The sequence below is a fragment of the Neophocaena asiaeorientalis genome, unplaced genomic scaffold (genome assembly GCF_003031525.2).
Source record: "Neophocaena asiaeorientalis asiaeorientalis breed wild unplaced genomic scaffold, Neophocaena_asiaeorientalis_V1.1 scaffold110, whole genome shotgun sequence".
Lineage (NCBI taxonomy): Eukaryota > Metazoa > Chordata > Mammalia > Artiodactyla > Phocoenidae > Neophocaena > Neophocaena asiaeorientalis.
Window position 1 is genome coordinate 4831744 of NW_020175053.1, and position 26661 is coordinate 4858404.

The 26661-nt window shown below is 56.0% G+C and overlaps 2 protein-coding genes across 2 annotated transcripts in view; both read left to right on the forward strand.

Annotated features, from left to right (window-relative positions):
* IMPA2 (inositol monophosphatase 2) overlaps nt 1–21697 on the forward strand; it is a 28366-nt gene extending 6669 nt beyond the window's left edge. Inside the window, exons 2-8 of the mRNA XM_024763890.1 lie at nt 3411–3544; nt 9940–10044; nt 11824–11869; nt 13602–13710; nt 19222–19330; nt 19923–20074; nt 21208–21697. Of these exons, the coding sequence (XP_024619658.1) occupies nt 3411–3544; nt 9940–10044; nt 11824–11869; nt 13602–13710; nt 19222–19330; nt 19923–20074; nt 21208–21323 (771 nt within the window). The 3' untranslated portion in view covers nt 21324–21697. The remainder of the gene's footprint in view (nt 1–3410; nt 3545–9939; nt 10045–11823; nt 11870–13601; nt 13711–19221; nt 19331–19922; nt 20075–21207) is intronic.
* Nucleotides 21698–26607: 4910 nt separating this feature from the next.
* The window catches only part of CIDEA (cell death inducing DFFA like effector a), a 13585-nt gene continuing 13531 nt past the window's right edge, over nt 26608–26661 (forward strand). The window contains exon 1 of the mRNA XM_024763904.1: nt 26608–26660. Coding sequence (XP_024619672.1) covers nt 26625–26660 — 36 coding nt within the window. The 5' untranslated portion in view covers nt 26608–26624. The remainder of the gene's footprint in view (nt 26661) is intronic.

The window sequence follows — 26661 nt, forward strand, 5'->3', positions numbered from 1 at the left end:
AAGTTCCAAAAAAAAAAAAAAAAAAGACACTATCCCCACCTTTCCTCTCAGTGTAGGAAATTGTCTGAATTGAACTTTTCTTAACCTAGTACTGAGATTTGTACATTGTGTATGTAGTAGGTTTGGGGGGTTTTGTCGTAAGGCATTAAGTGTTTTGAGGCCTCAGCGCCCTCAGATGGACGGATGGGCCTTCAGAGGAGTGGACGGGAGAGTGTCTGGGGCCAGGATGGCTGGCTCATCTGAAGGGCAGTGTAGTCTGGGACGATAATTCAGAAATGGGACCTAAATATCTGGGAGTGCAACCGGATGAGAGGGAGGAGTCGGGAATGGTCTGCAGGTCCCTCCCAGGCATCCAAGGCCCGAAGGAGCAGCAGCTGGTGAAGAGGGCTGGCCATGGCAGCACTGCAGGTGGCTGGGAATGCGGGTGTGGCCTGCCCTGCGCTGAGGGACACAGGCCCACAAGGAAAGGATCATCACACAGCCATAAACACTAATAGAAACGGAAAAGAAATCCTTATAAAAGGACACGCTCTAGCATCCTCCTCCTGGATCCGTAATTTCCGTCCTTTGCATGATCTGTGGCTGGGGGCCTGGGTCCCCTGGGAAGAAGCCCAGATGACATCAGGATGCCCCCACTGCCCCTGGGCATGTCTCCTCTCCATTGGATCCAGAGGATGGAGAGGCCAGGGCGCTCAGATGAGGCTTCATGAGAGCACTTGCCGAGTTTCTTCCCGACTTAGTTACCTGACCCCATGTGCACCCAGCAGGTGTTCTCTGAGACCCCACCATGTGTCAGGCTGCAGAGCCCACCTGGGGGTTGGGTTCAGACACAGGGCAGACGAGGGTTCTAACCCGGAAGCCAGGAGCGAACTTGCAGGGTGAGCGCCGGCTCTGCGGGGAGGTGACATCCCAGTCACAAAGGAGGAGTGCTGGGGCCAGAGGAACCTGGCGTCTAGTGGGAAGGGGGCGGGAGGGTGAGTGACGGTTCAGTGCAGCAGGAGGGGCAGGGTATGTGGGGGCGCAGAGGTGGGCTGATGGGCTGGCTCCTTTAGAGTCGGGGACAGAGGCAGGGGGTCCTTTCTCCCCACCCCTCCCAAGTCCATTTAGAGTCTGGGAGGCAGGCTCTGCTTCCCGAGTCACCCAGGGGCCCGTCCCTTCCCGCCACTGCTCGACCCCACTGATCTGACCCTGGCGACCACGCCCAAGTCACAGCGGAGGGAGTGGAAGGGCAGGAGGAGGTGCCGTGCCAACAATGGCTCTTTGAGGACGTGACTCGGGAGTCACACGCATCGCTTCGCCTCGCATCCTCGGGGCCGACCTTGGTCCCAGGGCCACACCTGCCTGCACAGGAGGCTGCGCTGAGGGCTGCCATGTGGCTTGGTGCCCTGCTAACCTTGGGCTTTGTTCCTAGAAGGAAGAGGGCCAGCTACTCGGGTCCAGTTGTCTCTGCTCCAGGCCAGCCCACAGAGGCCACTGTGAGCTACGTCGGGGGTGACTTCATCCTCGGGGAGACGGGGCCATTAGGTGCTTTATGCGGGCCCAGGCTTAGCGAGCCCTTCTGGCTGCACTGCAGGGAGTGGACATGCGGGGGGAGAAGGGGGCCCGGGAGGCAGGACAGGATGGAAGCCAGAGGGTGATGGGCTTCGAGGGCAACAAGAGGTGAAACAAGACAGATCAAGGGGTCAGTGTTCCACAAGTGCATGAGGTCCGGTTGCAAAAAATGGTGCTGAGTCTGTTTAAGCAGTCTGAGGTATAATGTACTGGTGACTTGAACGGTTTTGCGCCTCGGCTGTGTGCCGGGCACGACCCTAGACACCAGGCGGGCAGCAGGGAGCAGAGAGCAAGCCGGGTTTTCTGTTAGAAACCATTACAACCAATCTGTTATCTTTGCAACCAAGCTCGGAAAACCAAACAACTGTCTGGGCTTGGTGCTGGGATGAGGACCGCCCCTGTCTAGGGGGTCCTGCTTATTCTGTGAAATCCTGCGTGAGCACCCCTATCTGCAGGCTTCCTGGAGGTGTCTTCCTGGCCTCCTCCTCTTCAGCGAATGGGTACATGGGACGTGGGTGCAGGGTATGTGTACACAGCATGTGAGTACGTGGGATGTGGGTACAGGGCATGTGTGTACATGGGATGTGGGTACAGGGCATGTGTGTACATGGGATGTGGGTACAGGGCATGTGTGTACATGGGAGGTGGGTACAGGGCATGTGCGTACGCGGCATGTGCGTACAGGGCATGTGGATACAGAGCATGTAATTACACGGCGTGTGTGTGCAGGGCATGTGTGTACACGGCATGTGGGTACAGGGCATGTGTGTACACAGCATGTGGGTACATGGGATGTGGGTACAGGGCATGTGTATATACGGCATGTGGGTACATGGGATATGGGTACAGGGTATGTGTGTACATGGTGTGTGGGTACAGGGCATGTGTGTACACGGCATCTGGGTACAGGGCAGGTGGGTACAGGGCATGTGTGTACACGGCAAGTGGATACAGGGCATTGTGTACATGGCATGTGGGTACAGGGCATGTGTACAAGGCATGTATGTACATGGCATGTGTGTACATGATGTGTGTGTACAGGGCATGGGATACACCCACCTAAGGTTGAAGAGTAAGTATCACGGGGTGGGCGGTGTGGATGTCAGGTGGCGGCTGAGCGAGGGGGTCCATGGAAGGAGGTGAGGGACCCTGGGTGCAGCGGGTCTTGGAGGAGAGGTCAGAGGTCGCTTCAGGGTCCTGCTGTCACTGTGGTTGGGGACTCAAGCTGTGACTCGGGCAGAGGTGACAGAATAGGCCCTAGCTGCAGTGGGGCTGTTTCCTGATTAATACCCTCAACGACTTCCTGTGTGGGCCCCCGGGGAGGCCCTGGCGCTCAGCCCTATGTCCCGGGTGTAGGCGAAGCGCTGGCAGCTCCTGGGAGACCAAACCACACAGTCCTGTGACCTGATGCACCCAGCCCCCGGGGCGTGAGGCCAGGGCCTGCCTTCTAGTTCTCTGCGTGCGTTTTCACTTTCCCGGGTTTGGTTTTGGCTGGACCGTTTGGGCTCCCGATCCAGGGGCACGTTCGTGTGACGGGCAAAGTGAATGAGGAGAAGCGGTTCCTGCACTGAAATCTCTCGAGTTCAAGCTCGGGGGCTCCGTGGGGCTCCGTGGCTGAAGCTTCACGTCCTTAGAACCGCGTTCCTTTCCTCCAAAGAAAGACTGTTCCACCCATGACCGCCTTTCTCGCGAGAAGAGTAGGTGGCAGTGAAGGTTCCCAGGAGCCCCACAGAGCCGGGCGCCACCGGTCCATCTGTCTGGCCGTCCGCGGTGGGGGAGGGGCCCCAGTTCTGGTGCAGGACCGCCCCCAGCGTAGGGGGTGCTGGCCAGCATCACCCACCTCCCGACTTGCATTGCAGATCATCAGGAAAGCCCTTTCTGAGGAAAAACGTGTCTCAACAAAAACGTCGGCCGCGGACCTGGTGACAGAAACAGATCACATGGTGGAGGCTCTGATCCTGCAGGAGCTGCAGCAGCGCTTTCCCTCCCACAGGTGGGTGCGCTGGGGCCTCGCTGATTCCTTGCTGTGACCTGCCCCCGGCCGCATGTCCCCCCACTCCCCACCCCGCCACGGATCCTGGCAGGGAGTCCCCTCTACTGTGCCCTGTCAGCCCAGGGCCACACGGACTTTCCCAGGACGCATCCCCGCGTGTGGCCGTCGCCAGGGCTGCCCGCCCCTCCTGCCAAGCCCACACCAAGCCCTCAGGGCCACCCCCCTCCAGAGCAGGTGTCCCTGATCTTTTGGGTCACTGTGTGGAGACCAATGCAACAATTAATCTTTTCCTTGAAAAAGGCCAGCATTTGCCCAGCACTGTGTGTCTAGTTCCAAGGGGGCCCAGAGCCCCAGGGGCAGACGCTCTGAGCTCGGGGAGGGGGCTCCTTGGGCACAAGTGTCCCTTTCCTTCCTTAGGGAGCTGCTCACCCTGGAGCCCAATCGCTGGATTCCCAGGTGTAGACGACATGTCTGTCCAGCCCCACGTCCATGTGGACCAGTGAGGGGCTCCCTCCTGCCGCGTGACGCCCTGCGAGTGACTGGGGGGTAGGGGACAGGCCGTACACACTCGCACCTTCTCCCCGCTCCTTTCTTCTAACCCACATCACCCGGGGGGTCATGTGTGTGTATATGTGTGCGTGTGTGTGTGCAGGCGTGTTGACGGCAGCCCTTGTGTTTCAGCGTCTCTCCGTTTTTCCTTGTTTGGCGTAAAGTCAGGACCCTAGCATCTATTATAATGGTTACAGGCTCTGCACTATTTATGATTTCTTAACTTTCAAAAATCTAAATTAAATGGCAGCGTCCAAAGAATCAGAGCTGACCTTTGAACAGCATGGGTTTGAGCCACACAGGTCCACGCAGATGTGGCTGCAGACGCAGGGCAGGGTGGCCGGGCTGGCTGGCAGGGTCAGTGCCCCTGGCCCCGCCGTGTTCAAGGCAATTGGATTCCCTGAGAGGTGACGGCTCAGGAACCACCACTGGTTCTGGCTCAGGAGCTCTTTCTGTCCCTGTATCATCTGGTGGCTCCAACAGCAGTGAGGCAGCTGGACTGTGGGGCCCTGGGGTCCAGGGTCCAGGTAAAGGCTCTGGTCACTGCAGGAGTCTGCGTGGTGGTGGTCCCAGGCCTCCTGGCGCTTTGAAGTCAGATCATTCTGACAGACTGAATCCTGAAAGTGCTGGCCAGTTGCTGGTGCTTTGGATGCACTGTTGTGACGATATGGGGCCTGGTGTCTGTTGGCACAGTGTGAATTTACACACTCCTTGACAAGTATCACAGGACAGAAGACAGTGTGTCACACGGGGTGCCTCAGGCTCCGAAGCCCCTTAGGAAGACTGTCTGGGTCTGCCCAGAGCAGCAGTCCCCACCCCGGGTGGGTGTCAGGCCCCCTGGAGCCTCTCCAACCGTGCCTGCCAGCCCACCTGACAAAGCCCTGGGCAGTGCAGGTACCCCCCCACCCCCTAACAAGAGGCAGCGGTCCCCAAGCTGCAGGCTGCGAGGCAGGGACTGGCTGCCCATGTCAGCCTGGCTCTGCTCCCTCTCCCCTCTTGGCTCTGAGAGCAAAGCCAGGATGCTACTCTCTGCTCTGTTGCCTAGAAAATCAGGTGAAATCATTTTTCAGCATACCTAAGTCAGGTTTGTTTTTTTCCCAATGATTAAGATTTAAAAGAAAGTATCAGAATTTGGGGACATTTAATTGTATTTTAGATCAGAGACAAATTGAGAAACTTGTGATGAGGAAAAAAATTGCATGCATATTATAAGATAAAATAGTATATTGTTATTTTTCTGCATTCAGAGTATTAAATATATCCCTTAAACAACAAGTTGGTATAAGGCTGTCACCCTTTCTTAAGAAGTCTGAACTTATGCTCTTCCTCATTTTTAGTCTTTCACAAAACAGTATTAAAGATAGATTGCATGGGACTTCCCTGGTGGTGCAGTGGTTAAAGAATCCGCCTGCAACGCAGGGGACACAGGTTCAATCCCTGGTCCGGGAAGATCCCACATGCCGCGGAGCAACTAAGCCCGTGAGCCACAACTACTGAGCCTGCATGCCACAACTACTCAAGCCTGAGCACCCTAGAGCCCATGCTCTGCAACAAGAGAAGCCACCGCAATGAGAAGCCCACACACTGCAACGAAGAGTAGCCCCCGCTCGCCACAACTAGAGAAAGCCCGTGAGCAGCAACAAAGACCAAACGCAGCCAAAAAAAAAAAAAATTAAAAGACAAGATAGAATGTAGCTGTTTTGACTTTGATAAAATAAGAAACAACCTGACTGTGGGCTCCCTGGTTTTGCTATTTTATTTTACTCACTGGTGAAATCCAAAGCCTGGGAGATGGGTGTGGACAGAAACTGCACTCGCTTCTGCCCTCGGCTGGGCAGTTGCTCCACCCCCAGGGATGGGAATCTGACCACAGTGTCACCCAGCATTGACACTGCCGCGCGGAGGAGGTGACACAAGGAACCAGGTCAGGGCCGCATTCCCTAAGCACTGTGTTGGCGCCGAAGGCATGAGCTCAGTCTGCGTCCGGGCCACCTCTGTGGGTGCCGAAACCTGTTCCAGCTGTGCTCCCAAGTGAGATCCAAGTGGGGCAACTTTGAAGACATGCAGTAGCATCGCTAAGCCTGTCTGCATCTCCTTGTCTGGGAGGCACAGGCCGGGGGAGGAGGATGGCTGGTGCTCTCTCACCTCTGCCGGGGCTGGGCCCCTGGTGGGATGTGGCCGCACTGTTGTGCTGACCGGCCCCTGTGCCATGTGGGGTGTGTGCACTCGGGGATAAGGCGTTCCTGGCCACCACCACCTGAATGCCTGCCTGCATTGTCTCCCCGCTGCATTTCACGCTGTGTCCTCGGGCAGCAGAGCCTGGGCCGAAGCCTGAGCGATGAGGCCGAGGACATTAGCTGGCTCCCTAGTGGACTGAAGGTGACCCTGACCTTGTCACAGAGTCAACAAACTGGCCAAAGAGAAGGCCTGGGTGCTCCCGGCCATCAAAATCATAAGGAGGGTTTGTTACGACTCTTAGGAAGAAGTAATAAAGCAGAACGTATTGGTCTAACTTGTTTCTAAGCTCTGAACCTTGTGCCTGGTGCTCTTTTCCTCTGTACATTCGATAGGCCTATGAAATGGCCCCATGCTCAGTCACGTGTGTTGTTTCTGTTTACATTGTGGGTTTTTCGTGGACGGTCCAGCGCTCTTGTTGAGGTGTCTGTTACTCTCTCACACGCCATCTGAGTCCATGTACCCCGGCCTCTGCAGGAATTACCTTCCCACATGGAGAAAATCAGGGTCCACAGTCTGGGGAGGTATTCTGGTGCCTTAGAAGAGTGAACACGTCTGAGGCCCTGCCCCCAGGGCCACCCACGGGCACGAGGCAAGTGGAGAGGTGACCAGCGCTCCCCCCGCCTGGGCTTGTGGTCAAGAGGAGGGTGCCCTCGGCCTGAACAGTCGACGCCCAGAAAGGCCAGGCCTTGGAGTGGCTGCTTGGAGTGACTCCCACCAGAAATGCCCCACAGGACGAAAGCTGTGTCTGCTGATGCATCATGGGGGCTGCTCCGGGAGCCCAGAGACCGCGTACACACATTTGCTGATGGACTGACGGCCAGCCGCAGGCTGTGGTCCAGCTCTCTGAGCTGTCGGCCCCTCCTCCTCCTCCAGGACCCCAGCGACTCCTGCCAACCCCCCTAGTAGGTACCAGCTTCTCACTTAAAATCAGGTTAGAAAAGGAAGAAGATTCCACATTCCTCCCAGGTTCCTGGGATCATCTTTGTTGTGAGTCATTTCTATTCTCGACCTTAGTGACGTATTCTCACTGCTTCCTGGACCTTGTGCCCAGTTCAAGCCTGGGACTTTGTCCTCATGTGTGTGTGTTTCGGGTATGGCCCCCTTTCTTTAAGAACATAATCACAAACTGTTGCAGGAAAATCACGTAGCTGCGGAAAGCACTGAAGACGGATTTAATACCTTACATCTTTGACTCAGAAAACCTCAGAGCTAATTGCGGCATAGGATCGTCCCCTTGTTTCTGCCGGGGTTAGCGGTCGGGAGTCACCCTGCCTGGCCGCACCCCGCCCAGCCTCCTCTGACTTGATGGTCACCACGACCTTGTTCATCTAGACCCGCCTACCTGGGTCACATGATCCGAATGATCCAAATTCCCAGCAGGGAGGATGGCAGGGAAGCTGCCCAGCAGGAGGAGGGACAAAAGCCAGGAGCTTCCCGGATGCATGTGGTCTGCCCTCTGGGCTGTAAGCTCCTGGGGGCAGCTGTAGGCTTTCTCCACTCACACGAATTTTCCAGGTTCCTCATCCCTGCCCCCAGTCCGGTGCTTTGCTTGCTCACAGATGGGTTTTTCCAGGGACAGCGGTGGGCGGGCTGGGAACAGCAACCTGAAAATGATGATGTAGCCTCATCGTGTACACGGATGAGCTTCAGGTGGTTTGTCTGTGTCTGGATGACTCTGCACATAGAGCATGAGTTTCATAATCTTTGGGACAGAAATGCTGCCAGAGTTGAGAGAGACCAGCTGAGTGACGGTGCAGGTGACGGCACTGTGTCAGTTGAAGTGACACCAGAATGAAGGGCACCTTCACAGTGTTAGGACCGTGACATGCCAGCCTGGAGAGCTTCCTGCGGTGACAGAGGTGTTCTGTCTGCACGTCCAGTGTGGTGGCCTCTGACCCGTGTGACTAGTGAGACTAAGGCGCCAACGCTAACTTTTTTATTTTTATTTTTATTTATTTTATTTATTTATTTTTGGCTGCATTGGGTCTTCATTGCTGTGCGTGGGCTTTCTCTAGTTGCGGCAAGCCGGGGCTACTCTTTGTTGTTACAGTGGCTTCTCTTGTTGCAGAGCCCAGGCACTAGGCGCGCGGGATCCAGTAGTTGTGGCACGCAGGCTCAGTAGTTACGGCTCGTGGGCTCTAGAGCACAGGCTCAGTAGTTGTGGCACACGGGCCTAGTTGCTCTGCAGCATGTGGGATCTTCCCAGGCCAGGGCTTGAACCCGTGTCCCCTGCATTGGCAGGCGGATTCTTAACCACTGTGCCACCAGGAAAGTCCCCAACTCTAACTTTTAAATTCTATTTAAAAAGAGCTTCCCGGGCTTCCCTGGTGGCGCAGTGGTTGAGAGTCCGCCTGCCGATGCAGGGGACACGGGTTCGTGCCCCGGTCCGGGAAGATCCCACATGCCACGGAGCGGCTGGGCCCGTGAGCCATAGCTGTTGAGCCTGCACGTCCAGAGCCTGTACTCCGCAATGGGAGAGGCCACAACAGTGAGAGGCCCGTGTAACACAAAAAAATAAAAATAAAAAAGAGCGTCCCGACGACTACAACTGGGGTGTGCAAAACGCCAGCAGTAGGACACCAAGAATTTCTTGTTTTTCACTCGTTTTTCCTTCTTGGTAGAGGTGTGCTGTGGTCAGGGCCCCTTTTCCTCTAGGACAGACATGCACGTGAGGACCTAGTGGGAAGCCCTTGGCAGGACAAGGTGAACCTGATCTGTTGGGGACGGTCGGAAACCTGTGTCGGGCGCCGTCCTGGGGGTTTAGGTGGAGCTTGTTCTTTCCTCCCAGGAGGCAGGGATGCAGACACTTCGGGAGACCCTCCAGCATGAGCCAGCATGGTGCGGGGGGACAAGAAGGAGGGGTAGGGGAGCCATCCCTGGTTTCCGGCCTAGGCGGCTGGCTCCTGGCGGCTCCCGTTGCTGAGACAGACCAAGTGGATTCTGCCTTGTTGCCGTCTAGTTCAGGTTCCCAACAGGGCATGGACGGCCTTGCGGTGGGGCTTGTGTTCAGAGGACTCGTCACAGAGGACGGGCGGGGACAGGAGACCGGGGTGCGTGGCCTGCATACTCCTTCAGGATGGGGTCCAGAGGGGAGCCCAGGGTGGGTGGGGCCTCCCAGGAGCAACGTCAGCTCCTGTCTCCCGCATGCGGGACGGATGCCAGGTCACCACCTGTGGTTCGGGGAGGCTGGGCTGGGTACAGATGGAGTGTCAGCTGTGATGCAGCCTGTTTCCCCAATCCCAGGCCAGCCCCCCCCAGCATCCTCAGGCCCCTGGCTGGCTCTCTTCTTGGCCTTATCCCTGCAGAGTCAAGTCAGTGCAGAGCTCAGCTTCTCGCCAGCAGCTCTTCCCACATCCATCCTCGGACCCCCGCCTGGCCCACCGCACCCCTGGTGCTTTAACAGGTGTCACCTTGTGTGTCTGGGTCCCACCAAGTGACAGATTAGCAGAGGGCAAAATGCAGAAGGTCTTTCCCGGACGCTGCCCCTGTTTGACCGGAGAGGCCGGGTGAGATCTCCTCACCCTGCCTGCTGGTCTCCGGGGCCGGGGCTCGAAACGCTGAGTCTCAAGTTCCTGGCCTTTTCTCAGGCTGAGCTCTGTCCACTGCAGGTTCATCGCGGAGGAGGCTGCAGCCGCTGGGGCCAAGTGTGTGCTTACCCCCAGCCCCACCTGGATCGTTGACCCCATTGATGGCACCTGCAACTTCGTGCACAGGTGAGCGCAGGCACACCCCGGCTTTTCCGAAGCAGCACGTCAGCAAACTTCTAGCGGGTTTGTGGTCTCACTTACAAGTCATGATACTTTAAAGTTTCCCATTTGTGAGATACGTTCAGAGCATGTAGGAGATCTTCACTTGTTTAAAAACTATTGCATTTGTCACATTTAAACGTTGGGTTGAATTAAGAAGGACCCTTAAGGAGGCCCCTGGAGAGATGGGCAGGGTTGTAAATAACACAGGGTGTCTGGTCCAGCAGCCTTGGGAGCACGTGTATGGATGGTGGCCTGGGGGGTTGAGGAGCCACCGGCTGCCGGCCTAATCTGGACAGATGTCAGCCCAGAGCAGCAGGTTTTCGGGAGGTCAGAGGCATGTGATGGCAGTGACCTGCCCAGCCCCAGAAGCGCTGACAGGGGGCGGGGTGGGGGGCTGTCAAAGCCTCCCACGAGGACACTCGTGCAGCCCCAGAGCTGGTTGGCCTGGGCTCCTGCCCCATCCCGGGTCCCCATCGGCAGTTGGGGGGCCTGTGGACCTGCAGCCCCCACCAGCAGGACCCATGGGGAGGGCCCCTCCCATAGGTGAGCCAGCCGCCTGCTTCCTTCCTTACAGTGAGAGCGGCCGGGGTGTGGGGTCCTCAAATGGAGCATTTATGTGTAAGTGTGGAAAGTGATTCAGCGCATCACAGGTGGTCTTTTAGAGACGGTGGAACAGAGCCATCTGGTGACAGCAACAGTGTCATCAGACTCTAACTAGAGCATGACACCCCTGGGGAGTCCTGTGGGACCACAGGGCTCCCCTCTGGGTGTGTATCTCTGAGTGGGGCTCCTGTTCCTGTCCCACTGTGTGAGGGTGGTAGGCACAGAACGGGCCAAGCCCTACCATGGACAAAGGCCACATGTCCACCCCAGGACCAGAGAGAGAACCTGGACGAGAGTGTCATTTGGGAAACAAGCTGTGAGGCTGACCCTTAGACTCCAGACACAGTCCAGGGCCGTCCAGGTCTGTGGTGACCCTTGAAGCCTAAAGGCACTTGGGGGCCTCTGGCCACTGCACCTCGGACAGGACCTGTCCTGCTTGTGTCCAGCAGCACTGGGACTAGAGCAAGTGGGAAAAAGCCTTCTGAGGGCGGGAACCACAGCCAGGCCCGGCCGTGGCGTCTCAAGAGCCTCCCCATGGAAGACGGCAGGGGACATCACGGCGCAGCCTGGGCAAGGCTGGGTCCCGAGTCTCCTGGGTTAGAAGCAGCCCTTCCTTGTTCCTACTCGTTAAGCCCTAACGATCCTCACATAAAGGAGAAATCGTTCTGGAGACGTAACCTGTAAACCCGCAGGCAGGATGCGAGATCACCGCCTGCCTTCCATGCAGTGGCCACGCCTGCTGTCCTGCGCGAGGCTCACCCAGGGGTCACGGCAGGAGGGACGCGATTGTCTTGGACCCAGCCCCTCGATGGATGCAGGAGCCAGGCCCCTCCGTCCCTTCAGCCTCTGAGAACCAGAAAACTGATTATTAACAACTCTCCACCAGGTCCTCCGTGGTCACTGTTGAGTCACGTCCGTCCTGACGACGGCCAGCACTGTTGTCTGTCAAGGTCGCTGTCCTACATGTCAGCTCGGCCTGCTTGTCCTCGAAGCGCTCAGTGAAATTGTGGGAGGTACTTTTTGACAAAACAAACCCAGCCACGCTGTAGAAGGGTCCTCTGCGCCTCCAGCCATACAGAGGCTCCTGAGTTTGCACGCGTCTGTGTGTGTCACCGTGTAAACCATCTGTCTTCTCTGCAGGTTCCCGACAGTGGCAGTGAGCATTGGGTTTGCTGTGAACCAGGAGGTATGTGATGAGTGGGGCCTGGCCACGCGGCCCCTTGGGTGTTGTTTATTCATCTTGCTTCTTGGTTCCAACCTCAGTTTTCCTCTCCTTGTCCTCGGCCTTCATCATGATGAGTAAATCCAAGCATGTGTTTTCAAATCCAAGAAAGTAAACAAATGCAAACCAGTTTGGGGTGTGTGGGTTTGGGGCTCCAGCCAGCCCTCCCCCTCGGTGGCCGTTTAGCGATGCCGCGTGGAGGGGACGTTCTGGACAAATGTTCCCAGTTAGTCTCCATCTGACCCCTGGGGCGTGTGATCGAGTCACACACAAAAGAAACTCCTATTTTTGGAGGACATTTCTAATCCCAGTGTTCTATTCTTCATTCTCCTCTAGCTGTTGGGTGAGAACATGGCTGTCGCGTGGTTCCCATATACCCTCGGAACTGGGCCATATCTTGGGACCTGCAGAAAAGGCTGGATCCAGGCTTAAGCTTTATTATCCAGTTTCAGCGATTACACTTAGGAAAAGCCTTACCTTCGTTGCAGTTACTACAGTTACACTTGAATAGGGCAGGGGGCCAGGCTTTGCGGAGGGAGCCCTCATCAGGGCACCCTCACGGTTAGCGCAGATTCTGGGGCAGCAGAGTCATACCCGTGAGAAAGAACTTAACTTTTGAGGTGAAGATAAGCAAGAGCCTTAATGTTGAGATCTGGTGAGGGAGTCAGTTACTCACTTGTTTCTCTGTTAAATGTGGTCATTGAGATGAGCAAGTGAAGCAGGAAGCTCGGGGCCCAGGGGCTGTTCATCCTGACGGCAGGGTCTCTGACTGGCCAGACCGAGGCCTGTGACGGTCCGGGGTGTGTGCTGGGTACACGTGTTCTGGCCTCGTCGTGGAGGCCCTGGCTGCCTGCCGCAGTGTCTCAGAGGCCGGCCGGTTCCAGGACTGACCTGGACTTGAGAAGGGGGGCGGTCACGTGCTGACTGGAGGGGGCGCAGGATCTGGGTGTGTGCTGACTGGAGGGTCTTCCCAGAAGTGAGCCCTTCTCCTGCCTGCCCAGACTTCCCTTGGGCGTTTGCGGGGCTTCTCCTCGTTTTCTCTGTCCGTTGGCAGCCCCACAGGCCAGGCACGCGTGCTATTCTTAGCCCAGGACGGCAGGGAGTCCTGGAGGAGAGGCAGACGGGCTCCGGGTGTAGGGAGGCCTTTTCCCAGCTCCCCTCCTCTCGGCACTGGCTTGTGGGGACTGAGGCCGCGGGCCCAGTGATGTGTGCGGTGAGGGAGGGATCAGCCCCTCTGGTGAATCACATCTCTTCCTGGGCCGCCCCAGGCTCTGTGATGCTCTTGGATCTCCAGATGCATTCTGAATTCTTCACACGTCAGCAATTTTGAGGGTTTCTTGTGGGGTTTGATTGGAGTCACAAGAGCCTTTTTTTCCCCTCCCAGAGAAAACAAAAGAGGCCTTTTTGAAGAAGGAAGCTTTTTCAGTAATTTTCAGTTACTAATGCTTGATTATGATGTCAGTTTAAAATATAGTTTTATTTGTTTAAATATATCTTTAAATATAGTTATTTAAGAAAAGAACATTTGCTTTCATGTCCAGGTCTAGGTTTGAATCCAGATGCTAATTTTTTGAGTTCCCTTTCGAAAGCTAATTTCCATCTATGGTCCTTGTGTTAGTGGTCACAGCTAGAGCTGCATGGCCTTCGGTCCCTGTGTCACATCCTGTATCTGTTTTCTGTCCTGCCCACCCCACAGCTGGAGTTCGGGGTGATTTACCACTGCACAGAGGAGCGGCTGTACACGGGCCGGAGGGGCCGGGGCGCCTTCTGCAACGGCCAGCGACTGCGCGTCTCCGGGGAGACAGGTGGGCCCCGCTCGTGTCACGCATTCCGCGAGGCAGTGGTGGGGATCTCCTACCGAGGTCCAGTCTCTTCGGGAACAGCGCGCCCCTGGTGGGCTGGACGTCGAGCCAGTCTGTGTTTCAGTGTGGATGTGGATGTGGCCGGGAGCCTTCAATGGGCCCTTTCTGTTCTGCTCTCACCTTTCATCCCTAATGTGAGAAGGAACCTGGCAACTAGTTCCCATGTGGTCCCAGTGGGCCTGGGCGAGCTGGCCAGGCCAAGGGCAGGGTCAGAGGCATACTCTGGCCCTCGGAGCCTCTTGGTGACCCGGTTCCCCAAGTGCGGGCTGTGGCTTCCTGGATGTGGACCCACTGCCGTTGGCTTCAGTCCCTGCGAGAACACGGACGGCCGCAGGGGAGCCATGTCCATGAGCCGTGGTGTATGCACCACAGATGCTCCCTGCCCTTGTCATTGCTGGAGCAGGACCCAAGTACACCGGTGGCTTTTACAAAGGGCTGCTGTTACACTCAGACTGCCTGTAACATACAGTATTGACAGTATGTGCCTAGTTGGCCTGAGAGGTGGTGAGAGGGGTCAGGAGTGTCCCTGCCGCCGAGCTGCCTGCAGCCAGTGAGAAGACAGGCCTTCCAGCCCAGGTCAGGTCTGCTGAGGTCCGGTGAGAGCAGCGCCATCTGGATCCCTGGCCAGGGTGACTGTGAGCCGTGGATCTGCCAGGGAGATGATCGCCCCGTGAAGGACGGGCGAGGCAGGAGGCCCAGGCCTCACGAGTGTTGGGGGGGAGGTGGGCAGGAAGTAATATCGCAGGAGCTCCAGAGGGAGGGGCCCGGCAGGACCACGGACCGGCCTCTGCCACCGCCCAGCCCAGGCTCCTGCCCGGGGACTGTTTGGTTTGGCCACGTAGACAGCAGTGTTGATTACAGCTGCGCCTGCCAGGAGTTGGCCTGCCAGCCAGTTGTGTAACTCGGGGGTGAGGGAACGAGTTGTCAAAGGCCCTAGTGAACTTTGCTCCACATTCATTTGCTGTGACTTGAGGCTCGGTGCCCACGCTCACACCCATCCCAGGCCCTCCACCCATGGGCCTCCTTGCTCAAACACGCTGTCCACCCCCCTCTGCAACGCGGAACCCTAAGTCCGTCGGTGCTCGTGTCCCAAAGCTCACTTGGGATTTTTTTAAAATTCTGACTCATAAAGTCCAGGGTGATGTTTTCATCCCTGGTTGTCTTCTATTTGCCGGGTGACGAGGTTTCTACAGGAGGTGACGGAAAGCTCTCCTCAGCAGCATGGTCCTTAGGTGTTGTACAGACCTGGCTTCAAAGCCTGATTCTGACACCTTCCACATGTGACTTGTTAGCTCTGCTCCTGGAACCTCAGTGTTCACGTGGGCGGGAGGTGACGCTGATGACAGCTGTGAGGATCAAATTAAATCCTACCCACAGGGCACTCAGGAACGGCCTGGCGCTGGTGCCCAAAATGAGAGTCATTATCAGAGAAGGAATTTGAATCTTCGCATGAGATCAACCAGCTGTTAATTCTGGGATGCGTTTCTGGAGGAAGCGGTCGCTAAAACAACCACCACTCATCTCCCTGCTTTCCTTGCCTTCTCTTTCCTGTGCTCCTTTCTGCAATGTTTTCAACTCACAAAAACAAAGCAAAGGCCACACTGCATAGCGGTAAAGGATTAGATGAGGCCAGAATTTCTTTGGTAGCTTTTTCTCAAAATTCTACCTTGCAGAACTGCAAACACATACAAAGGAGACAGAAAAAGTACAGTGAACCCACATGACCCATCACAGCCTGATGTCACCCCTCTGCCCTTCCCCCACGGCCAACCCTGCTTCCTCCAAGCTGCCTGCCCCCACCACCCCAAACAACTCCTTGCTACAAACCCCAGACATAATGGCACTTTCTAGCCAGCATTTCAGTACGTATCTCTCTGTCACTTTCTCTTAAATCTTTTCCACCTTTTTCACCGATTTTTTAATTTTTAAAAATTTCAAAAAAAAATTTCCTCCTTTTCACCTTCCATGTCTTGTAAAGCATAATCTATTGTGTTTATTTATTCTCGTTCCTTTAGCTTGACCTTCTTTTCTGAACTGTTTCCTTTCCTAATTCTTTCCTAGGTTCCCTCCCCTCTACTTTTGAGTGATGTTCTTCTTCTGTGGATTCTCCGTTTCTTTCTCTTGCAGCTACTTCTGTTTTGTGGACAGGTCTTTCTGGAAATCTCTGATCGACTGGAGAGATGTTATTCTGCTCCCTATTCTCTTTTTTCTTATGATAATTGTGTATGGGATTCAAACATCATTCTTTTACATTCTTTCTAATTGAAAGAGCTCTGGAGGCCGGTGGTGTGATGGGGTGGGGGGTGAACACTTTCCATCGTCTCGTGGCTCTAGGGCTCCCTCTTCTGCTGTGTTTGTGAAGTGCCTGCAAAGTTGGCCTCTTCCTTGGACGGTTGGCTCTGCTCCTCCCGCAGTGCTACCTGTATTGTCTCCCTCCTTTGCCCCTGATTCCCGTCCAGTGAATTTGGGGTTCACTCCCATGCGTTTCTGCCCAGTGGGTCCTGCCCTGAGAGTCCCTGGAAGGTCGGTTACGAGAGGTCGTAGTAGCTGTCAGGGGTTCGCCCGCCCACTTGCCCTCTGGGGCCTGGATACGTCCTTGTGGATGTAGGTTTTTGTACATGGTTTTTGTCTGTGGTTTGTGTTTTGCTCTCCCAGCTGCTCTGTTTTCTTGTCAGAGGGGATTTGGAAGAGGTTACATAGGTTTCCAGGGCAGTCTTCTCCAGGATTCTGAACAATACTTTTTTTTTTCCAATTATTTATTTTTGAACATAATGTATTGAGGTGAAGGTCACGTAACATGAAATTAGCTGTTGTAAAGTGAGTAATTCAGTGGCGTTACATTCCTGGCGCCCCGTGTTTGGGTGGCTCTGGGGTAACCCCTTCCCGTTGGTCACTCTCTGCCTCTCCCTCACAGCCCCCAGCCTTCTTTCTGTCTAGTTCTGGGGTTTTCAGTGAAGTACAGCTAATACTACTTTTCGTGTGAGGAGCTCACGGTCTGCAAGGATCTGGAAGCCCAAGCACGTGTGTCACACATGCCGGTCCGAGGCCATCACGGGAGCTGCACGACCTGCGCTCATGCCCACACTTCAAGGCACAGTCACCTCTTTCCTGTAAGGACGTATTTCAGGGCAGACAGAGGACTTGCTTCTCTCACCTCTAAGTTGTAAAATCTCTCTCAAGACAACAGTGCTCTGATCCTCAACCAGAAAAAGGGTTTTCAAACTGTTGGAAGTCATGGACTATTTTTTCACCCTAAAATTTGTTTATTGAAAGAGGATGCATAGATGCCCTGCTTCAAAATCTATTTGATTTTTTTTTATAGTGGTAAAATATATATAACTTAATAATTGCCGTTCTAACCATTTTTAAGTGTACAATTCAGTGGCATTAATTACATTCACGATCTTGTGCGTCCATTTCCTCTATTTCCAAATTATTTATCGCTGCAAATAGAAACTCTGAGCCCATTAAGCAATAGGTCCCCGTGCCCCCCCCCACACACACCCATGAAGTCACAGAATATTTTAAATTATATATATATATTAGTATTTGATTAAGAGCTAAACTATTATGATAAAAATAGTTTGAAAGGTAATAAAAGTCATAGTAATTGTGGAGAGCTAGTCAGAATTAATCATAATATAAGACAATATTAAGTAGAGGGGATTGCCATTTTTACCTTTGTTTCATTATCTGGGCAAAAGAAAACAGTAGAAAGTATTTTGCCTCAGGTGGCAGAGTTCAGATGACTTCTTAACTGTCTGGGTTTCATTTAAAAACACCGCTGTGCAAGCGTGAGGAAGAGTGGATACACTGTAGCTGGGGGGCGGGGGACACTGGGCACAGAGGTGTCTTCTCACAGATGAAAACCTACGGGAAGAAACCCTTTCTTTGGCGTCATCACCAGGCAAGCTTGAGTCAAGGTCTGGGCCTCACGGCCTCCTGCAGGTCACCCACTGCTCCTGGCCCTGTTGAGGTCTTTTTCTTCAAAACAAGTCTTTTTTCCGTGGGAAGGTGCCCTCTTAGCTTGCAGCCCAGTGAGGGTGGGGTCGGGAGGTGAGCTCTGGAAGGCAGACTGGGTCCTGTCCCCGGAGATCCTGGAGCCGCCGCCCTGTGCCCCTCGTGTGGGTAGAGCCCAAGCCGCCACCAGACACATGGCAGGGCTGGTCGCTGGCCCAGCTGTGGTGCCAGGTCTCAGAAAGTCTTTACAATATAAAATGAGAGCCTCCAGTGTGAGAAAAGGGGAAATGGTACAGACTCAATGCCTCCTCCCAGTGGTCTGTCCCTGGTGGGAGGTGACTTTGTGGGAGTCAGGCGGGATTGGGCCCCGGGGAGTGAGGTTACCTATGGGCGTGGTTTTCCTCCACTTCATGGAGGGGATTTGTTCTCTCAACTGAACACACAGGAGTGGCTGATCCTGCCTGAACGGCAAGACCTGACGAGACAGGACACTAGATCTGGATGTGATTGTGTGTGTGGCCAAGAGGGACAGTGCTATGACCCCCGCAATGAGTCAGGCCTGGCCCGCCTGCAGCCACTTTCCTGTGTCTGATGGCCACAGCATCTACCCCCGATGCTGGGGGGTTGCTCCCGAGGACCCCTTTCCAAAGACGTTGCTTAGCAGTCACTTCCTCCGCAGGGATGACGTTTCCATCTTTGTCATCACGGCAGCTAGCGAAAAGCTTTTATTATTATTATTTTTAAAATTTATTTTTGGCTGCGTTGGGTCTCCGTTGCTGCCCGTGCGGGCTTTCTCTAGTTGCGGCGAGCGGGGGCTACTCTTCGTTGCGGTGCGCGGGCTTCTCATTGCAGTGGCTTCTCTTGTGGAGCACGGGCTCTAGGCACGCGTGCTCAGTAGTTGTGGCTCGCGGGCTTTAGGGCGCAGGCTCAGTAGTTTTGGTGCACAGGCTTAGTTGCCCTGCAGCATGTGGAATCTTTGTTCCCTGACCGGGGATGGAACCCGTGTCCCCTGCATTGGCAGGTGGATTCTTAACCACTGCACCACCAGGGCAGTCCCAAGAAAGGTTTTTAAAGGCAGATTTATTTGATGAGGCATTTTTTTTCCTCCAAACATGGGGCGTTCCCAGTTTGGAGTCACTTTGTTTTTATTTGTGACTGAATGATGCTGGTTTCATGAGCCACCAGACCCGTCCGAGTTCTTGCTGGTAAGCGTCCCTGAAAAGAGAGAACTGGGAGGTCTGCCCCCCACCACCCCTGCATCTGGGACTTTCTGGGGCCTGGGAGGTGAGATGGTCAGAGTGTGGCTTCGACTCTAGTCAGCACGTCCTTCCTTTCCCAGGCCCAAAACCTCTGTGGCATCAGCCACCCAGGGATGACACTGAATCAGGCAAACCCGCTGGAGGCGGGTTTGCAGTTCGCTTCAAGGGAAAACCCGACTGCTGGGTGAGAACTGAGCCTTGGTGTTTCTGACTTGGAGAAATTCTCTCCACACAGATCTCTCCAAGGCCCTGGTTCTGACAGAAATTGGGCCCAGACGAGACCCCACGACACTGAAGCTGTTCCTGAGCAACATGGAGAGGCTGCTCCGTGCTGGGGCCCATGGGTACGCGCTCCCCTCCCGGGCCTGGGACCCATGGGTGCATGCTCCCCCTCCCCGAGACCCACAGGATGCCCAGGCCCCACGAACAGCTTGCAGGCTGCTCCCCGGGGCAGGAGCAGTGACACTCGAGCCAGCCCGGTCTCCAGCCAGGAGCTCGTGCAGCCTGTGGGGGTGGGGTGGCAGGGGACCTGTGGGAGCCCATCTCAGCCCCGTGTGCGCCCAGAGCTCAGCGTCCTTCGTGATGACAGTGACGCCCCCCCAGCCCAGTCTCCCCCGGGTCTGTGCTGTGACTGTGGCCACCCCAGATGGTTTAAATCTAAGGTCGTTGAAGGTCCACAGAGTGAAGGTTGTGTCCTTCAGTTGCACCAGCCACACTTCAGGTGCCACGGCCTTGGGCTGGTGGCTTCGCGGGGCCGAGTGGTCCATCACCACAGAAAGTTCTATTGGACGGCATGGCTCTGGGCCCAGGGCTCAGAATCGAGCTTTTGGGAAGAGGCCCTGGGCTCTTGTTTAGCTCCTGAGGGTGCCTGCGGTGGAGGGGGCGGGCACTGGGGCAGAGCCATTCAGTGTGTTTCCCCTCCTCCATCTCCGCCAGGGTCCGAGTCATCGGCAGCTCCACCTTAGCGCTCTGCCACCTGGCCTCGGGCGCCGCCGACGCCTACTACCAGTTTGGCCTGCATTGTTGGGACCTGGCTGCAGCCACTGTCATCATCAGGGAAGCAGGCGGCGTCGTGATGGACACGTCAGGTGAGCTCGGGCCCTCAGCCTGCCCTCCGCCCCCAGGGGTGCATCCCCAGGACAGACCCGCAATGCCCCAGACAGACAGGCCCCCTCCTCTGCTAACAGGGATGTGTAGGGAGGGCAGCGGGCTAGGCCAGAAGGCCCCTCCCCCTTCCTACCTCCAGGTGTGAAAATAGACCCAGGGTCAGGACGGGTGGCTGTGTTTTCTAAACACTCACTTCCCCGCCGCACCCACACACACACACACAGTCCACTGAGACCACAGAGCAGGCAGCATGCTCCCTGATCCAATGGCAAGGATTTAGGTGATAGATCCTAGAGGTGACCTGTTCCTCTGCCTCAGAGTCACCGTGCCCAGTTACTGACCCCATGGGGGTGAGTCCCACAGCGTCCCTGTCCCGGGGACGCCCATGGAGCCTCATCTGACATTGGGGTCCTCTGTGGAGCCCATCATCCCCCAGCTTTAATCCAGAGCCTGTTGCGGAAACACTGGGCTCCGTTTAACTGCTGGCACTGGCGGTGGGCCCTTCATCCCATGATCGCTCCGTTTTTGCTCCTTCTCCTCAGGAGGCCCTAGTTGAGCTTCCGGGAGGGTGTGAAGTGAAGAGGGGTCAGCCTTGGGCATCGAGGCTAGGCAGGCCCGTCCCCATTAAAGACATGTCTGTCCTGGATGTGACCACGCGCACACGCACGCACACACACACGCATGCACGCACGCATGTGCACTGAGGTCTCCAGCGAGGCCGTTAGGCCTGTTCACACCTCCAGGAGGTCAAGGGCCTTCATCCTGCCCCAGATACCTGGTACACAGAGCAGCCACATCGAGGGGCCCAGCAGAAAGGCCACCCCCAGCACCCCCCCACCAAGGCCTCCTGGGTCCCTGGAGGCCCGTGCAGCGCAGAGTTTGAGAACTGCTCCCTGTCCTGACCTAACACTGTTTGAGCCTCCGGCCTGAACGCTGTACCTTGAGCCACTTTCTCCCAGCGCAGCCTCAGGAGGTGCCGGTCCTGGATGGCACCCAGGTTGGGGCAGAGCGGGGCTGAGGCTCCACCCTTTGGGCTGGCTCAGCCTGAGTGCTGGGCTGATGGGGGTCGTGCCGCCCCCTCCCTAACCCAGACACCCTGTCCCTCTGTCCGCAGGCGGGCCGCTAGACCTCATGTCTTGCAGGGTGGTTGCTGCGGGCACACGGGAAATGGCGGTGCTCATAGCTCAGGCCCTACAGACGATTAACTACGGGCGGGACGATGAGAGGTGAGGGGAGCAGACAGGGCTGCCCCAGGACGGGGCCTTCCTGGGAACCTGGAGCAAGAGTTCCTGATCCCCAAAGGAGCCATCAGGCTGGAGTCCGGGCTGTCTGGCTGAGCCCACGTCTTGGTGACTTTGGTGTCCAGTGGTTCCTCTCTGTAATCTCACGTAGCCTTGTGTGGGTTGGTCCAGACCTCCTACCGGGGCCGAAACCTGGATCTCACAGGATGTATGTATTGATACTGCAATTGCAATTTTTTTTCCAGAATGCAAATCTCAGGTAATAAGGCTTTCGAACTGCTGATAAAGCAGACTTGCTCTCAGCGACCTCCCCCGCCTCTGCCCATGGTACTTCAGAATGCAATAAACCAAATGATGACTCTCTGCTTGTTTCCCTCCACAAGTGTGTCGCCTATTTCCCCACACGACCCCCAAAATCCACAGGCTCTTTAGGGAAGTTTGCATATGACAGCCCAGAGGTGACATGCTTGCTATCTGCCTGCCGCGGGTGATGAAAACAACTTCAGTAATTATCACGTCAGTATTTAAAATCCGAGACGTGGGTCAGACTGAAGAAAACCAAACGTCTAAAATGCTGTGTTAAAATGTTTTTGTGATCAGTTTAACGAAGAAAATTATTTTCTGGGCCTTATTATTTTCCTCTTTAGGAGCAGGAATTATATATAAGAATAATTCTAATGAGGATATTCACTGGCTGGCTACGGGTCTTTTCTGAAGTTTAAAAATCGAGGAAGTCAGTCTTAGGACGGAGGAAATTCCAGCCCACGCTTAGCTTTCTCCCTCGTGTTCCTAATTTGCAGTCAACAATAATTAAAGAGTATTTAGGGGCTTCCCTGTTGGCGCAGTGGTTGAGAGTCCACCCGCTGGTGCAGGGGACACGGGTTCATGCCCCGGTCCGGGAAGATCCCACATGCCGTGGAGCGGCTGGGCCCGTGAGCCATGGCCGCTGAGCCTGCGCGTCCAGAGCCTGTGCTCCGCAGCGGGAGAGGCCACAACAGTGAGAGGCCCGCGTACTGCGAAAAAAAAAAAAAGAGTATTTAGAGCGGCCCTAGCACCTGCTCTCTCTGGCGCCTAAACTCCGGGGCTCGGCCTGTGCAATGACCCAGGCACTTTCACCAAACCACACCCTGGAGAGCCCTCGGCAAGCCCACCGGCCCTGCTCCCCTCTGCGGACACTGCGGGGCCTCAGAGCGCATGACGCTGACTCCCCTGTGCCACCTGCTGCTCACAGGGCAGGTGCACTGGGCCCGCTCACGCACCTGGTGGAGCCCAGGGGGCCCCCCAGGGGGTAATTCCCTCCCCAAGCCAATCCCCAGAGGCCTCACCTCCACCTCCCCTTGGGTTACTGATTGATACATTCGCTATCTTTAGGAAGGAGTTTTCTGATCTGATCTGAATGGGGTGACAGGGGATGTCCCGAAAGGCACACAGGTAAAAGGCTCAGACACGTGAGGACTGGGGTCTCCTTTGGGACTAGGGCGTCTCATGCCTGCTGTGCATGAGGACCCACCTTTGATACCCACACGAGGACCGCAGGCTGCATGCAGGTGGGGAGGCTCAGCGGCCACTTGGTGCCCCTGCCACCCCTCGGGGCCTCGAATCTCCCCTGCACCCCGGCCAGTGTCTGGCCCCTCGTTGACCCCCACTGAAGGCACACTGTCCTCCAGAGACCACCCCCCACGCTGGGATCCTTCAGCTTCCATCTCGGCTCTGGCTTTCACCTGTGGGTCCGCGAATAACCAAGGAGGCTTCTGTGTGGTGGTGTCAGGACTCAGATCCCTGTCTCGTCCTGCCCCCGCCTCCAGGTGAGGTGGCTCTGGTTCCCTTCTGGGAACCAGCATCGCCCCCACCACCACCGCCGCCAACCCAGTGTGGCCTCTAGACATCAGGCTCCAGCTGGCGGCCCCTGTGCCCCACCTGACCAGCCAGCCCAAGCTCCCTCTGTTGGGACACCACCAGCTGTCCTAGCTGGTGGATTGTACGACCACATGTAGGACGTTATTCTCTTCACACCTTGTGTTCTAGAATCAATGAAAACAATACAGCGAAGTAGGGAAGCAGCTTCTCTCTGTGCAGAACCACAGCTCTGCGAAGCTTGAGCACCACAGGTGCAGAGCGTCTAACCGCAGGATCTTATCCCAAGGTGGTGGGAGGACGCGAGAGACGGGAGCCGTCCCAGGGCCGTGGCTGCAGGGCACATGCAGCCCCACTTTGCTGTGCGGATCTGGGGAAATCGTGCGTTTCTGGTGGCAGCTCCCGCCTAACCCCCTGCGGTGCACCTGAGCGGGCTCTGCGGTTGCGCACGGATTCATGACGCGTCGGCAGGGCCCCACGAGCCGTCCCCGCCCTGGGCGTGTGCTGGGCACGCGGAAAGGCACGTGACCACTCCCGCAGGCTCTGAAGAGACCTCGCGGACGGTGATGCCGCCACAGTCCGGTCCTCTACAGAGCTCCATGTTGTGTATGAGCTCGCAAACCTCGGTGCGTCCACAGTGGTGTCACCAGTCTGCCCGTTGGCAGCCTTGGCTGGAGAGTATTCATGCAAAGCCAAGGCTGTGGGACGGGGGTCCAAGGGCCGGGGCGGGGAGGCGGCCGGGTTGGTGGCCAGAGGAAGAGCTGTTTACTGCCACCAGGCGGCTGGTGGCAGGTCCCCCCTCCCCCACCTTGGCGGGGACGCCACATGTGGAGCCAAATGGGGCCAGAGTGGACATGTGGGGCAAGAGGGTTGGAGCCGCCACTCCCAGCCGTCCAGAGTCTCATCCCTGGGCACACGGATGGCCTTTGCTGTCTCTCAGCTTCGAGAAAAGCCTCAGCTTCTGCTCCCTGGTCACTGCCATGGCTCAAAGCTGGCATGGGTGTGTCCTGGTCTTGCACCAGCTCTGACAGATTTCTGGTTGGCAGCAAGACCCGTGCAGAAAAGGAAGGAAAAGGTCTGGGCCACCCTGGTTTTCTGTTTTTAAAAAACATGATGTCATATCTGTACACTGGTGTTCACAGTGGCACTATTCACAGTGGCCAGGAGAGGGAGGCTACCCAAGTGTCCATCAATGGCTGATGAATAAACGGAATGTGGTCCATCCACAAAGTGAGGTATTATTCAGCCTTAGAAAGGAAGGAAATCGTGACCACTGCTACCACGTGGATGAACAGGTGTGACTAGGAGTCACTTTTATTTCATTAGGAGAGGTGACGTCACTATGGTGTGTGTGACAACGTTCTGGTTTCTTCAGAGATGCAGGTTGAAGGATTTGATGTGAAGGGGTTCAAATAAAAATACAGATTAAAAAAACAAGCAAATATGTCAAAATGTTAACGGTGATTGGATCCAGGCACTGGGAATAAGGATGCTCATGGCATGTTCTTTCTATATGTCTTTATATTTTTTAAAGGTTTTTTAAATTTTTATTTATTTTATTTATTTTTGGCTGCATTGGGTCTTCGTTGCTGCTCACGGGCTTTCTCTAGTTGCAGGGAGTGGGGGCTACTCTTGGTTGTGGTGCGTGGGCTTCTCATTGCGGTGGCTTCTCTTGTTGCGGAGCATGGGCTCTAGGCGCACATGCTTCAGTAGTTGTGACACGTGGGCTCAGTAGTTGGCATGTGGGCCCTAGAGCACAGGCTCAGTAGTTGTGGCACATGGGCTTAGTTCCTCCACGGCATGTGGGATCTTCCCAGACCAGGGATCAAACCCATGTTCCCTGCACTGGCAGGTGGATTCTTAACCACTGTGCCACCAGGGAAGTCCCTATATGTCTGTTACTGATATTTCCATGTTAGTGAACATTTTCTTAGACATTATATGTCTTTATATTTGAAATTTTTTACAATAAAAAGTTTTTAAAGAGGGGAGTTGAACTGACTGGACCCACTTTCTCATTTGTCAAACTGCGTGTCTAGTCTGGTAGGGCTGCTCTGACAGAATGCTGTATACAGGGTGCCTTATTATGAATGGCCGAGATTTACTGCCCATGGTTCTGGAGGCTGGAAGTCCCAGATCAGGGGCCAGCAGGGCCGGGTTCTAGTGACACCTCCTCCTGGTTCATGGCTGGCCATCCTCTCCCTGTGTCCTCATGTGGCAGAAGGGGTGAGGGAGCTCTCTGGACCCTCTTTTATAAGAACATTAATCCCATCCATGGGGGCTCCGGCCTCACAATCTAAGCACCTCCCAAAGCCCACCTTCTAGTGCTATCACCCTGGGCATTAGGATTTCAATATGACTGTGGGGTGGACACAAACATTCAGACCACGGCAGGGGGTCGGGGGAGGGGCAGCTGAGGCCCAGTCCAGCCCCGGGGCTCTGGGCAGGAACCACCTTGCCTGGGGCTGGGGCTCGGAAGGCCCTGTGGAGTCCAGGACTCTGGAAGGAAATTGCTTTTGGCTCCACCCTCATCTCGGTGACACCAGTGACCCTCAGAGCAAGACATGTGTTTGTCTCTGTGACTAAAGGGAGGGGGAGCGGGTAGAAGGGCCTGCTGTGCCGGTCAAGTGAGTCCCGGACTGAGGCAGAGGTCAGGTCACAGCTCTTTGGAAACCGGCTCCTCGCAGCAGCACGGGCAGCAGGCTGACAAGGCGAGGGCCAGTCACCCTGCGTGCAGGGCGGCGCTGGACGCTTTCATCCCGGTTTACCCCTTTTAAAGCGCCAGGGTTGGGAGACCACCCCACTCCTTAACCCGCCCAACAGAGTCCGCTCCAAGTTCGCAATTAAGAGCTATGGAATCTCTGACAGCTCCGCCCCTTCTGGGGTCTGAACAGGCGCTATTGCATCTTCCTATCCCGAGGGCTATGCAAGTAGGACCCGGGTTACTCCCTCGCCCTGGCTCGGTGTTTCTCTCGCCTTCCTTACTCTGAGAAAGTCCCGTCCCTGTAGCTAAAGGATTGTGAAGTCCCTGGGGTCCTTCACGTCCTCTTCCCCCTGTCCCGGCCGCGAGACAGCCTGGCGGGTTGGCCCTGAGGGCGGGTCGGCCCTGAGGGCGGGTCCTCGCCCCAAAGGCAGCGGCTGGCGCGGCCCTGGGGGACCTGCGTGCATCCCACCCCACGGTCTCCCGAATCCTGGGGCCACACCCGCCTTTCCACAGCCGAGGCCACGCTGCCAGCGTGGTGGTGTCCCCGACTGCCCCAACCTCCGACAGGCCGACCGGCGACCCCCTATAGCTCGCGGAGCTGCTGGGCTCCGGGTCGAGGCGACTGTCGTCCTCCGCGGTGTCCGCAGCCCAAGGGGCGTGGACGCGGGCGGGGCCGGCAGCGGCGCTTTAAGAGGCTGTGCCCGGGGAGGCCGGCCCCCAGCGACCCGAGCGATGGATATGGCCCGGGACTGCGCCGGAGCCCTCCTCA